At 48.7% G+C, this 15,565-nt stretch overlaps 1 protein-coding gene across 3 annotated transcripts in view; it reads right to left on the bottom strand.

The window, feature by feature from the left end:
* The window catches only part of CABP1 (calcium binding protein 1), a 394,354-nt gene that overhangs the window by 171,250 nt on the left and 207,539 nt on the right, over positions 1–15,565 (bottom strand). The window contains exon 1 of one of the 3 annotated variants that reach the window (XM_069619777.1): positions 12,894–13,136. The exons of the other annotated variants lie outside the window; for them this stretch is intronic. Within the exon in view, the coding sequence (XP_069475878.1) occupies positions 12,894–12,938 (45 nt within the window). The 5' untranslated portion in view covers positions 12,939–13,136. Of the gene's footprint in view, positions 1–12,893; positions 13,137–15,565 lie in introns of those variants that run through there. 3 annotated transcript variants of the gene reach the window in all.

Raw genomic sequence — 15,565 nt, 5'->3', positions numbered from 1 at the left:
TAAATATTCTTGAAATTGCACAATTTGCATCGCATTTTATCAGAAACCTCTCCCTTGGTTACTACTCAAACTGTCCGCCACAAAAGGAATGAATTGCCATTTGCAACTGTGAGCCACTTTTTCATTGGTGCCCGAGACAATGTTATGACCCAGTCTGTCCCTGCTTTTATGTCGCATGAGACGTCCATTAGATGTTTAGACTTTTTCAGTGCACTTGTGTTGATTTTCAACCCATAAGAAGACAATGTGGATTATTGAAGCGGAGGCCAGGCTTTGAAAGGAAGAAAACATTGCAACCCCTGTCCCTTCCCATGCGCACATGTTAATTAATCCCCATGGGAGCAATGAACGATGTGAGGGTTCAGATCTGTCGGAGAGGTTGCTCTGTTCGTAATTGCTTTGTGAGCTATTTGTTGTTGTTGTGGTGTTTTTTTGCTTAGACTCTCCAAGGTTGCCACAGCAAAGGCTGGGGCTTTGAGGATGCTTTCTCATGGCAACTCGCGAAAGCGCTTGCCGCCAACTGGAAGGGAAGCGTCATTGCTTGCTAGCGTCTCCCACTATCAGCATTTTAAAAGTAATGTCTTTTTGCACAGCCCGTCATGTTGGAATTATCCAGGTTACAGGTCCTAGAACCTGGAGAATTCCAACATGACGGGCTGTGCAAAAAGACATTACTTTTAAAACGCTGAGTAGTGCGTCTTGATCCTCCTGAATTCGGAGGGTGCAATGTTCGGGTACAGGCCACACATACGCCTGGACATTATTCAGAAGGCTCTTCAGTCCTCAGCGCGGCCCGCAGCGTGATTTTAAGGCTGGCCTGGGATCCCCCCGGAAACTTAAAATGCAATAAAATAGAGGATTCCTTAGGTGCGGTCTGGTGGAAGGCGGGGGGGGGGGATAAGGTGTAGAATGCCGTCGTGAGCGCCGAGTCCACGGGGGTACAGGCAGGTTGGGCCTGCTGTCATGGTGGCGATAAGAGACGGTCCCCTGCTGATGAAATCCGACAGATAGTTGGTCTCATCTAAATGGACTTCCAAATCCAAACTTAGGCTGCCCGCCCTGCCACCCACCCATATAACTATTTTTGTACCTACCTTAGGCTAGGTGGCACGTGGCTGTGCGCAGCTCTCTTCACAGGGGTGGGGTCACACAAGCTGCAGTAGGTGCCTGTGGCGTCGTCCGTCGTGGCACTGGCAGCTCGAGTTCCTCAGGCTCAGCCAGTGTCTGCATGCAGGCTTGGGGTCTCTCGCACTTGCTACTGGCAGACAGTGCCTAGTGCGCAAGGCAAGGAGAGACCCAGCAGCAGGTCACGTGCATTCCCGCGACAGGGCGGTGGCTAGGCTCCCTGCGCAAGCGCAGAGTGCAGCCCTGAGCCAAGCACAGTCAGCACGAGTAGCAGCCCAGGAGGCCGCAGCAAAGTTCATGTCACCGCACGAAGGTGTGTTTTCTAGCAATCACGAACGTTGCTGCTGCCTCCTGGCCTGCATCTAGGCTGGCTGCCAACCCGCCAGTATTTATATTTGGTGGCCAGCCTTAAAAAATGTTTAAAAAAAAAAAAAAAAATTCATGAAATGATGATTGGAGCACAAGTGCGCGGCAAAAAAAGCACTATGCGCGGCTCAGAATCAAAAGGTGCGCGGCCGCACAGGCGCGCACCTTACAGGGAACATTGATACATTTGAGTGACCAACCTCCAACGTTCGAGGACACAATGATGAGTTCACATTCTCGTTCTGATGGCTCTTCTACTTCAACGCAAAAAACAAGTCTTTCAGCCGCAGCAGCAACTCAGCTTTATAACAACGTGCTTGCAACATCTTCAATGGTGATGATCCCTTTCACAAAACTTTACGAATCCATCCACGATGTTCTTAAAGATGAGACAGCTCTAATATCGTCTGTATCTGAAAAAATGGAGAAAGTAGAAAATTTCAACAACTTTCTTACAAATCAGATCTCTAGAGAGGCAGACCTCACCGTACGCTGGCAAGAGCACTTGACTGATCTAGCAGCACAATATCATTGTTAAAACGACACCTTGTCGGAAGGCCTATTGGATGCCCTAAAATGGATGCGCCATAATGCCGAAGTGGCCACATGCAATCCTGTGTTGCTGCAAACCAATTTTGATAAGACGACAGGACGTCCAACAACTATGACAACAATTGAAACACCCTCCTGGGGTTTGCTCCATTCTTCATCTGGGGCCAATGCAAAAGGAAAACATAGTGGCCCAGCATCTTCTGTTGTGACTCAATGTGGACAAACTGATCTAGTACAACAAAATCTTGCTTTGCCGACGATACTGCCATCTCCGGTACAGACCCAAGTCTTTCCAACAATGTCAACCAAATTTCTCTAACGGAGAATTCTAACAAGGCCTCAAATCAAAAAGAAGCAACAGCAGATGTACAACGGTCTATAGAGAAATCATCGACTGAGAAGATTCCGCCAGTCGTGGATCAGGCATCCCGGTGCCCGACCAATTCGTTTGGCATCTTCGAGGGCACCGCAAAATCAATAACTACTGCCCAGACAGATGCATCACTTGCTAATTCACATACAACGAAGTGCCCTTCCATCAAAAATTCGCTCAAGGCCAAACGACCTTGATTAACAAAAGGCAAAACCAAAGTTAAAAAGTTTATTAGAAATCTAACTTCTCTGAAGCATTTGGGACTGTTCAAGCGAGTGGAAATATCAAAAGTAGTCGAGGGAAAAATCAACGTTCCCACAGCTGAAAGTTATTCACCCAAATGTCATCCAGCCCCTACGACAAATAAAAGGAGAAGACTGGAGTCTGACATCGGTAGTGTAGATAGCTTTGTAATTGGATCTGAAATAGATCTACGCGATTTATCCTCATATTCGCACCAAGGAGAATCATCTGAGGACCATGAAATGATGGAACACGAACATTCACTCCATAATCCGAAATCACTTCCTAGAACAACGAAAGTGATGAATAATCAACGGCCCAACACTTCCGCTCTGAATCTCCATGATGGAAAGGTAAATAAAAGATCTCGAGAGCAACTCGATCAACACATCGATCATTCATCAAGATGGAATCCAAAATGCACATTAACCCAAAAGAGAAAAAAAGTACATTACTCTTGAAGGGTACAACACAATCATACATCTTTCCCATCAACTCAAATTCGGAAATTATGCCTTCAAAACATTCAAAATGATGACAATGATGTTAACCTAAATCGCAATAACGTCATGAGGCTATTCAAATGTATCCCCTCCTTACGCACTATTGCGTCAGAGGACATTAAGATTGTGGAACAGCCGACGCAACTTACAGCTGATCAAGTCTTATTGCATATTGCATCTGCTTCAGTTCGTAGCACAATTATGAGAGCTTCTGAAGAACTACTTGCTTTTGGCTTCGTTATTACGACAGAACCACCGGAGCAGACAAAGTGTGCCAACAGTTGCACTCCAACGCTCTCAGACAAGAAAGATGCCATCCTGAGTCGCAATGACCTGAGGAAATCGCTTGCCGAGGTTTCTTCAAGGGCAATTCAAATTACTCAAAATGGCTGCAAGCCTGCATGGGTAAACCACAAACCAAGTTTCCACAAAAAGAGGCAATAACAATGATCCGTAGTGCGTGAATCCTGGTGCGAGTTCTTATCTTGGAACACAAGAGGGTTCACGCATCTTTTCAATGACTTTGACATCAATTTACAAAGGGTCATTGTAATTTGCCTACAAGAAACGTGGCTTGGCGATGCTCCGTCAAGAGATGGCTTTGTAACCCACTTGTACCCAGCAGCGAAGAATCCCCAGGGTCGACCCTATTCGGGTCTCTTAACGCTGATAAAAATAAATATTTGATGGAAGACATTGGAAACTTTCAATCCTAATCCCTTTATCCAGGGAATCGCCATGTAATCATCACATACAAAAGTAGAAGAGCGCCAACATTTGCTGATTATTAATGGATATTGGAATCCTCACAAAATCAGCACAGCGTCCTTCATTAAGGCTACCACTCACCTTATAGATAATGCCTTAATAACATACAGAAACGTATCTATAATTTGTTGTGGCGACTTAAATTGCACCTGGTTTAGGTTTGACACAGATCGAAAGATAAATGTACCTTTAAATGACAATGAGATCTCTAGTCGTAGTCAGGCCTGGATGACTAACAAATCGTAATTGCCATATGGTAAACGGAAATGCTAAAGGCAATGATCCACCGGTTTCCACCTGGCACCGTGCTGATTCACACAGCATCTTAAACTACTTTTGGGTATTACAAAACATGGCTGAAAAGACGATTAATTTGAATGTCCACAAAATGATTAACAGTGATCATGACCTTTTGCGACTCTCCTGTATGATGGAGTTGGCAAACTCGGATGGGCAATATGAAATACTGATAACAGTAAATGCCGGGGGAAATCACCTCCGAATCAATGGACCTCAACTTCAAACATTAAGAGAGCAGCTATTTAAACTTCATGAGGACCAACAAGTTCATTATGCCCTGTTAGTGAGCCAACACAAGACCTCAATGGTTGCAGCTCGGTCAATGGGAACTTCGCACAAGCATATGTCAAGCACAATCATCTCAGTGCAAAAGAAATCCATGCGGCGCGATGTAAGATGGCTGAAAAAGAATCTTGGTCTTATCAAGACGCCCGATGAGTTAAGAAAGGAAATCAAACAAAGGCGACAGACATACAGAAATTGGTTAAAATTCCATAAAATGATCATTCAACAAAACAGTGCAGAAGAAATGATGAAAATTTTGGTGACCAAAAATACCAGACAAATATGGGCTATCCTGAATACGGGAAATTCTCGATGCCCGGCCATCATTTCAAATGAAATAAACAGTGAGAAATGGGAGGACCATTTTTCTGAAATCTATCGGAAACCACAAAATGGACTGAGTGGTCAAACAAGGTGTGCTGACGTAATCTGGGAGGTGAATAGCTCTGCAACTGACATAGAGAAAGCAATCATGACTCTAAAGAACTCACACGCTGCCAGACCAGATATGATCACTAACATGATGTTGAAAAAATACGCCCAACAATGAGCAGTATTGATTGAAGTCCTGTTCAAGACGATTTCCATTACTAAGCAAATTCCAGACTCGTGGTTGGAGGCAATAGTAGTCCCAATATTTAAGAAGGGCAATCGGGCGGATCCGACCAACTATCGCCCGATTGCCCTACTTGATACGATTGGAAAAATCTTGGGCTCCTTTCTCCGACAAAAATTGTCTGAATGGGCATCTGAGGCAAAGATCCCGGACATTCATCAAACTGGCTTCACCTCAGGAGTAGGTGTTGAAGTAAACCTGCTCATCTTAAATATCTTGAAGTTGGAAACCCTAAAGGCAAAGAAGAAACTGTATCTGGCCTTTATTGACATGCGTCAAGCCTTTGACAAAATCAACCGTGGTTTGCTTTGGAAGAAACTGTTGAACTGGAACAGCCCACAATCCTTATTGGAAGCGGTACAAGCACTCCATACCGGCACATCAATTTGCATTCGTATAAACAACCAAGGCGATCTGTCAAACAAAATCCTAACACACAGAGGTGTGAAACAAGGATGCCCTATGGCAGCAGAGCTATTCAAGCTCTTTATCTCAGATGTAGCGGAGCACTTGGACCAGGTTCATTGTTTTTCCCCTAAATTTAACACTACTCAAATCAAGTGTATAACATATGCGGACGATCTTGTTTTGATCGACCGTACACCAATCGGTTTACAACGGCTATTGGGAAATCTCCACAAATATCTAAAATCTAATGATTTGGAACTGAATGTTGAAAAAACAAAAATAATGACTATTGGTCCCTCAGGGTCCTGGAAGGACAAAGCCTTCAAACGGACAATTGATAACGACACCTTGATGCCAGTAAACTCCATTCGTTATCTTGGAGTTATGTTTAACAATTCTCTAAATGAGCATCATTGGAGGCAGGACTTAGTTGCGCGGATGACACAGTTTCGGATTCAGGGAGCCAAGATCAATGGAGAGTACAAGAAATTTAGCTTATCACCCGCCATCATATTCTACTCGCAAAAAGTAGTACCAGCAATCACGTTCGGCGCCGAAGCCGGTTGGAACTTGGATCCACAAATATGACACAATCTAGAAGCGATATTTTGGAGGCGTGTGCTGAGATTACCAAGCTACGTCTCTGTAACAGCGATCCTTTATGAACTTTCACTGAACTCCTTATATTCAGTGGTAATTTGGAAATCATTAAGTGCCTGGCGCAAAATGTGTGTATTACCTGCAATACCTGCATATAAAATCTTTGCCACAAAACCAGATGAATCCAGTAATAACCTGCTAGTTGAGTGGAAATCATCCCTGGCAAATCACCTAAAAAAGCCAGATATAAAGTTCGATGACTTGTTTAACTTTCCACAGCTGGTCAAAAAGAAATTCGAAGCCTGGTCTTGGATTTCTAACACTGAACAAAGGGACACATTGAAATCAACATTGAAAGCCAAAACGTGTTTTCACAGACTGAACAAACCATGTAGATATTTATTAAAGTGTCCTGCACGCTATTATCGAGAACAATTTTTGAGGTTCCGTTTAAATGCCATGCAAACCAAAGAAATGATGTGGCAACGAAAGAACAAAGATATATCAGACAATATCTGTCAATATTGTTTGAGTGACATTGAATCACTACATCATCTGGTCATAGTATGCCCAGGGCTGAGTACCGAGCGATCATGCCACCTTGGGTCGTATGCATCCCAGGACAATGATATGGCAAACTGGTGGGGACGTGTGATTGCAGGGCACGATATAAACCTAACCTGTGCCGTAGTAAATTATTTAAACTCGTTTTTGAAGAAAGTGGTCACAAGTAACAACTGACAGTGAAGCCAATCGAATGACCCTTGTCCATGTATTTGTTTAGTCTGTTTAATTAATTCTTCTGTGCTTCTTTGGTTCTTTGTATCCTTCAATTGTCTATGGTCATCCAGAACAATGTGGATGTCACGTGATATGTGACAATTGACCTATCTATTCTGTTTATGTTGTTCAGATGTGAAGTATCTTCTGTAACAAAAGTTGTGCTTGATCAACTGTTTAGTTGTGATTGCTAGACTGAAGTTTCAATAAAAAAATTTTTTTAAAATGTGCCCCAATAAGAAGAGCTTGATCTGGCCTCAGTTATTCAGCCAAAGTGGGCTCCAGAGGAATTGGGAATATATTGCGAGTGGTGGGGGCGAACATTACCCGACTGCCTATGTTAATAGTCCATGCAAGTAATGCTGGCGCTGCCCCATCAAATGTCTAGCAAACCGGCTGCTGCTGCATTCCCATATAGAGCATGGCAGCCTTTCTGACACACATAGCAGTACTGTTAAGCACTTCCCAGTATGATGTACGCTGCCTGATGCTCCTGCCTTCATTAAACAGTCCACATTCAAGCCGGCAAGGCAGGATAGCTGGGCTAGGTAAGCCCTCACTTCAGCCAGCAAACCATACCTGGTTAAAATCTAGGCAGGTCCAACTCAATCCTTCATCCTTAATTGAGTCCAACTAAACTGAGCAATAAAGATAGCGCTCAGAACCCGCCTGACTTGAGGCGCTATGTAAAAACAATGATAGAATTGTATACGTTCCATTACTACTCCCTTTGAACCAGTGGTCGAAGTGGGTGGGAGTGGCGCTCTGCTACTTTTATTTTTTTACATTTCGCCATTCCTGTTCTTTTATTTTAAAAATAAACCATTCCGGAATGGTTTCGTTTTAAATTTAAAAAGTTTAAACTTACACTTCAGTGCACTGCATCAGTGGTCCCACTGCCAGAGGCAGGACGTTCCCTTAAACAGCAGGCACGTCACATTTGTTGTTTTCACCTTACTGGGGACTGCAGGCACAGCTGTGCGTGGGGTTAATAGGTAGGTGGGAGGGTGCAGGGGTGGACTGGCCTTTAGGGAACTCTGGAGATTTCCCGGTGGGCCTCTGCACCCTGGGCCTCTTTTCTGTGGTATTTCCAAATGTTCTCATAGGAAAAGCATTGGGCTTGCTGAAAATGTGTCATATAGGGCCACTTTGAACTTTATTTCCAGGGCCTCTTTTGGTCCCCAGTAATTATTTCCAGGGCCTCTTTTAGTTCCCAGTCCAGCCCTGGGAGGTTGGCGTTCATCTTTAGCATGCCCCTTAAAAGGTGCGACTGGCGGCTGATTAGAAAGGGGGGGCTTGTTAGGTTGTAGGCTGTGGGGGGCAATGCATAAAGGTAATGGGGGTCGTTTAAAATGCATTTTTTTCACTGTGTTTCTTTCAGCCTTTTACACAGTCATGAGTGAGGGTGAAATAAAGGAAAGACGGGACCCACGTATGGGGTTTGTATTGTGCATGGGATGGGGTGTGGGATGTGGTTTGTGGGGGGCGGGGCCAAGCCAGCAGGGAATATAGTTCCACTATTTCTTTTCGTCCACTTCAACCACTGCTTTGAACATTGCCTTGTTGTCCCGTTAGTATTCACACAAAGGTATGCACCCCTCGATCCCCACATAAGCGTGTCACTTTCTCAATGATTAGAGGCTGACCCCCAAGGTGTGTCGCTGTCACTTTCTTCCCTGTCAGTTTTTGTAGAGGTTGGGTAGTCACTTTCTCCCTGTCGGAAGCGCTCTAGCGGGGAAGGCCGGCAGAGGGCAGGGATGTCCCTTCTTGCGCGTTCGATGGACAGCACCTGACCTCCAGTGTCGCGGACAGCGACTCCATTCCCAAGTAAATGGCATCGGTGTAACGCCTAATTCCGGGACGGTCCCGGCAAAACCCGGGACGTCTGGTCACCCTACCTAAAAATGTATTTCTGTATTCCAAGGTAGCCGCCACTCCGGGCAGCAGCAATTATCACCCCTTCCCACTAAGTGGCGAATGCCGTCACTTCCACGCGGGGATCTAGAATTCTCGTTCTCCTCACCCTGGGGACTGGGCTTTCTCACGCAACCTTTGTTTCTTCACAGTACTATACGTAGAATACCTCTGCCACCCTACCTCTCCACACCCCGGTAGCGGGCGTCACTTTCCAGCACTCACTCACCTCCTCGCGCTGTCACTCCCTTCCCTAGCAAGTCCATCCTAGGACTGTCACTCCTGAGTTCCCAGGTCTCCTCGCCCCAGGCTACAGGACGGTCACTTTCCAGCACCCTATAGTTTCCCCTCACCATGGCATATAGCTGTCACTGCCTCCCCTAGCAAGTCCATCCTAGGACTGTCACTCCTGAGTTCCCAGGTCTCCTCGCCCTGAGTTCCCAGGTTTCCTCGGCCCCGGCTACAGGACGGTCACTTTCCAGCACCCTCTAGTTTCCACTCACCATGGCACATAGCTGTCACTGCCTCCCCTAGCAAGTCCATCCTAGGACTGTCACTCCTGAGTTCCCAGGTCTCCTCGCCCTGAGTTCCCAGGTCTCCTCGCCCCAGGTGACAGGACGGTCACTTTCCAGCACCCTCTAGTTTCCACTCACCATGGCATATAGCTGTTACTGCCTCCCCTAGCAAGTCCATCCTAGGACTGTCACTCCTGAGTTCCCAGTTCTCCTCGTCCCAGGTGACAGGACGGTCACTTTCCAGCACCCTCTAGTTTCCACTCACCATGGCATATAGCTGTCACTCTCTCCCATAGCAAGTCCATCCTAGGACTGTCACTCCTGAGTTCCCAGGTCTCCTCGCCCCAGGTGACAGGAAGTTCACTTTCCAGAACCCTCTAGTTTCCACTCACCATGGTATATAGCTGTCACTCCCACCTCCCTCCTCCCTCCCAGTGGTGCAACACCATTGAGCTGACCGGGCTTCAGCCCATCCCCCCAAAATGTTGGGCTATGTTGAGTCGACCTGGCTGACCTACAAACCCGTGGCCCGACAGATAGGGTGAGCAGACATCCCGGTTTTGCCGGTGTTGCCCTGGAATTGCAGTGGTCCCGTGGTCCCAGTGGAAACTGCAGTGGTCCCGGTTTTTGGTAGTCGGTTTCATAGCTGGCAGGCAGGAACGCACAACCTCACACAGACGAAATGCTGCATTTTACAATTTAGGATAGTATTAGTTTGTGATAAATCAATTATAATATGGGTTTATTTGAAAAGTAGCACTTAAACCCCCTTCTCCGCCAACCACTACGGAAGTGTAGAGCTTTAACAGCCACTTTCAACCGTTTGTCCTACTTTTATGTTAGTTGCCCTGTCTACTCGGCTCGGATGGCCCATTTCCCTGATTGAGAGCCGCGACGAGACACACAGGCTGCGTCCCGGCAGCATAGCCTTTCTTATGCATAATGGTAAATTTCCAACTGAAAGACCACCAGTCACCTTGCAAATCTGTGACAGTTAAAGCGAGCAACACAATAAAGCACCCATTGGAAATGTGTTCATACCCATAACGTCTAATAGCTTGATATGCTAAAAAGTAAAGTTTGCTTTGATGTCCTCAGTTGCATGTTCTTAAAACCATACATAACAACACGCTGGAGGTTTGTGACAAATCTCCAAGCCTAAGTGAGTTTATCACACAACTTATTTTATTGTGTGTTTTAAAGCGCTGAAAATAAAATGGGTAAATAGATATTTTGCCTTTTGGCATCTTATAGTTTTCCATTCAGGATGTGGAAAATAAAAGGTACACTGATATTATTTTGGCCCAACATTCTGCTATAAGGGTTAACATGTTTTCATGATGCAAGTAAAGTGTGGGAGAAGATGGCTGTGCCCAAATTGCAGAGTTGGTTAAAAACCCTGCTTCGCTGTTTACCGTAAGTGTGTAATCCCGGGCAAATAATGTAATCTCACCCCGTCTTCAACTGCAGAAATTGGAGTGCTTACAAGTGACTACGTTTCCACCCTCACAATAGCACCGTTTCAATAAGTGTAGGGACAAATTGGTGTACCCTGGTGCTCCTCTGCTAGTGGCTCCAATACTGTCACATAGAATTGCATTATTGCTGCACTGCCCCTCCCCCAGTCTCGTATCACTTGATTTGACAGGCAGATATAGTCTCACCAGCCAGTCGGTGCACCAGAGATTCTAGTATAGTGGACTAGCTGTGGTAGAACCAACATTACATGTTCTCCCCTGTTGCTCCCAGCCACTGAAGTTGCCGGGGACGTCCAGAGCACTGCCCCACACTCTGCTATGTCATGTTATGCTATGATATTGAGTCTTTCATTTCACACTACCTGCCATTTTCACACTCTCTAGGACCTTCAGGGTCCGCAAGAACTGGGTGTTTTCAGACTTAAAGGAGAGAGTTAACTGATTGTAACATTGAAGCTGCACTAGAATAGTCTCATTACAATGAGTAAAGAAGTTACATGCCCTTACCCGAGTACACCACCGTCTTTGAAGTTAGCGCCTCTCCCAAGGGTTAGCCCCCACCTAGCTTTGAGCCTAGGTGCACCCCTGGATGTGCGCACTTGCATTTTGTTAGGCAGAGAGGTGAGGGGGGCCTTTCCCGAAACTGGCGGAGTTAAAGTTTGACTGTGTTTGTTCATAAAAAAGTACTTGAAGAAAAGCAGTAAAACTTTAAAGCTGCTACTTTCAAGAAAGACTTCCATCGCCTCCCTGCATATTGCGCTTTAAAATATACTAATTGGAGTGGGTCCCCACACCAGTTATGGGGGTGGGGGTGGGGTAGAACAGTGAGGGCGGAGCCTTCGAGTCTGCCCCCACTATTTTCTGAAATGGCCCCTCCCATCACCACTTAGCACCCCCCCCCACCCCCCAAATGTAAGTTTCATTGCGGCCCTGCCGGCGTTCATATGCATACATTTTTAGGCAATTGAAATCGTGATGTGGGGTCAGTACTTGCAGGCCAGGGGAGTGATTGGAAGAGTAAAGGGACAGGAGAACGCTCATTCGCACAGCTGTCTTTAAGTGGGCGCTTTCAGACGTGCAGGAGAGAGTTAACTGCTTGTAACATTGAATCTGTACTAGAAGATTCTCATTAGAATGCACAAAGAAGTTAGATGCCATCCACACAAATAGGTTGGCCCCTCCCCGGCCGTCTCTGAAGTTTGCGCCTCTCCCAACATATGAATGGTTACCCCATAACTCCGCCCCCTTACCATTTAGGTTTCGTTGCATCCCTGGGTCCACCCAAGGACTGCCACTCCGAAGCTCCCTCGGTCTCCTTGCCTCCTCACTTTAGGGGGACAGGGCTGTCACTTTCCAGCACTCTCTAGTTTCCTTGTGCTATGTGCGTTGGGCTGTCCCTCCCTACCTCGGACGTCCCTCATCGGACTGTTACTCCTCAGCTATCAAAGCGCTTACCCTCCTCTTCGTTCCCTAGGGCATTAAAGCTGTCCCTCACCCAGCAGGTCCATCCAAGGCCAGTCACTCCTCTGCTCACTCCAGGGCGACAGTGCTGTCACTTTCCAGCGCTCTCTCTGTCTCTCCCTCCCCGGTCCATCCCAATACCGTCCGTCCTCAGTTCCCGCGTCCCTTGCTCTATTGCCCCCACCCCCCCCTAGGGCGTTAAAGCTGTCCCTCCCCCAGCATGTCCATCCAAGGCCAGTCACTCCTCTGCTCACTCGGTCTCCTCACTTCAGCAGGACAGTGCTGTCACTTTCCAGCGCTCTCTCTGTCTCTCCCTCCCCCGTCCATCCTAATACGGTCCGTCCTCCGCTCCCACGTCCCTTGCCCTATTCTCCCCCCACCCTAGGGCATTAAAGCTGTCCCTCACCCAACAGGTCCATCCAAGGCCAGTCACTCCTCTGCTCACTCGGTCTCCTCACTTCAGGGGGACAGAGCTGTCACTTTCCAGCGCTCTTTACCTGTCACTCCCTCCCCCGGTCCATCCTAATACCGTCCGTCCTCCCTCCCACGTCCCTTGCCCTCCCCCTCCCCCCCGGGGCGTTGGGGTTGTCACCCCAGCAGACCTACCTTCCTGGAAAGGTTGCGCAGGGGCGGTTTGACACAGTTGCCCATAGCCCGCCGAGCCGGCCCGGGGGCTACAGAGGAGCGGTCTCGTGGGGCGCCATGGAGGTCCCTTAGGGAGGCAAGCCGAGCGCAGCAGGGTGGGCTTCGGCGAGGGTGGCCGAGGCGATCCTCTTTGCGCGCTCCCTACACCGCCGCTGCGCGCCTCAGTCCTCTGCACAGGTCACTCACTCACTGCCTCTGGACTGGAGAAGGGCGCGTGGGGGGAGGGGGGTGTGCGGCGCAGGGAGGGGAGGTGCTGCGAGGAGAAGTGGGCAGGGGAAGGTGGCCCGGGGTCCGTGCCAAGCAGCTGTGTACTCGGACCGAGAGAGATTGGCAGAGACAGGAGCAAGGAACGAGAGCTGTGTTTTAGGAGGGAGCGAGATGGTCAGGGGCATAGACTGGGCAGTGGCAAAGACAGGGTCAGAGAGATGCACAGACAAATATGAGCTGAGACAGGGACGTGGAGGGATGCAGCAGGACAGGGACACAGAGTTATGGAGAGAGAGGGACATGAAGGGATGGATAGAGGGATGGAGAGGGACAGGGACATGGAGGGATGGAGAGACGGGGACATGAAGGGGTGGATAGAGACAGGGACGTGGAGGGATGCAGCGGGACAGGGACACGGATTAACAGGGAGCTGGGCAGTGACAGGGACATGTAGGGATGGGGAGGGACAGAGACATGGAGGGATGGAGAGGGACAGGGACGTGGAGGGATGGAGAGGGACAGGGACGTGGAGGGATGGAGAGGGACAGGCACATGGAGGGATGGAGGGGGTCAGGGACATGGAGGGATGGAGAGGGACAGGGACGTGGAGGGATGGAGAGGGACAGGGACGTGGAGGGATCGAGAGGGACAGGGACGTGGAGGGATGGAGAGAGACAGGGACATGGAGGGATGGAGAGAGACAGGCACTTGGAGGGATGGAGAGGGACAGGGACGTGGAGTTATGGAGAGAGAGAGACAGAGAGAGATGGACAGAGACCGTGGCAAGGAACCAGATCTGTTATCAGGAGGGAACGAGATGGTCAGGGGCATAGACTGGGCAGTGGCAGAGATAGGGTCAGAGAGATGCACAGACAAATATGGGCAGAGACAGGGACGTGGAGGGATGCAGCGGGACAGGGACACAGAGTTATGGAGAGAGTGGGACATTTAGAGATGGATAGAGGGATGGACAGAGACAGGGAGATGGATGGAGGGAGAGGGACAGGGAAATTGAGGTATGGAGAGACGGGGACATGGAGGGATGGATTTATAGAGAGAGAGAGGTGGACAGGGACAGAGAGAGATGAACAGAGACAGGGACATGGAGAGATGGATAGAGGGATGGTCAGCGACAGGGACACCTATGAACAGAGAGCTGGGCAGTGACAGAGACATGGGGGATGGAGAGGGACAGGGACATGGAGGTATGGAGAGAGAGAGGGACATGAGGGATGGAGAGAGAGGGACATGGGGGATGGAGAGAGAGGGACATTTAGGGATGGGTAGAGGGATGGACAGAGACAGGGAGATGGATGGAGGGAGAGGGATAGGGAAATTGAGGTATGGAGAGACGGGGACATGGAGGGATGGATTTATAGAGAGAGAGGGGGTGGGCAGGGACAGAGAGAGATGAACAGAGACAGGGACATGGAAGGATGGAGAGAGAGGGACATGAAGAGATGGATAGAGGGATGGTCAGCGACAGAGACACCTATGAACAGAGAGCTGGGCAGTGACAGGGACATGGGGGGATGGAGAGGGACAGGGACATGGAGGGATGGTGAGGGGCAGGGACACCTATGAACAGAGAGCTGGGCAGTGACAGGGACATGGAGGGATGGAGAGGGACAGGGACACCTATGAACAGAGAGCTGGGCAGTGACAGGAAATGGAGGGATGGAGCGGGACAGGGACATGGAGGTATGGAGAGAGAGGGACATGGGGGATGGAGAGGGACAGGGACATGGAGGGATAGAGAGGGACAGGGACATGGAGGGATGGAGAGGGACAGGGACATGGAGGAATGGAGAGGGACAGGAACATGGAGGGATGGAGAGAGAGGGACATGGTGGATGGAGAGGGACCGGGACAAGGAGGGATGGACAGAGATTGTGGCAAGGATAGAAGGGATGCGATTAGCCCGGAGCGAGATGGCCAGAGACAGACTGGGCAGTGGCAGAGACGGACAGAGAAAATGAGAAGAAACGTATACAGTGACAGAGCGTAATGTGACAGGGCAGAAAAAGATGAGCAGGGCCACAGAGTGTCTAACATAGGCAGCTGGGCAGAGACAGGGACATGGAGGGATCGACATTGCCAGAGAGGTGTGGAGAAAGAGGCAGGAACATGGATGGATGGACAGAGAGGGGGCAGAGACTGTGGGAGGAGATAAAAGCTGCCATAAGGGCAGCGCGAGATGGTCAGGGGCATAGACCGGGAAGTGGCAGAGACAGCAGCACTGAGACTAGGACACAGAAAGATGTGAAGATACGCATACAGTGATAGGGCAGAGAGAGGTGGGTAGAGACAGGCACAGAGAGATGAACCGAAACAGGGACATGGAGGGATGGGCAGAGCGACAGGAGGAAAGGTATTAGCAAAGAAAAGCCCTGGGCCCAGAGATGGGTAAAGAGACAGGCAGAGAA

This window comes from Ambystoma mexicanum, chromosome 10, assembly GCF_040938575.1.
Source record: "Ambystoma mexicanum isolate Mex_15411 chromosome 10, UKY_AmexF1_1, whole genome shotgun sequence".
Classification (NCBI taxonomy): Eukaryota; Metazoa; Chordata; class Amphibia; order Caudata; family Ambystomatidae; genus Ambystoma; species Ambystoma mexicanum.
Note: the sequence above shows the minus strand (reverse complement) of the source record. Positions and strands in the feature narration are given on the sequence as shown.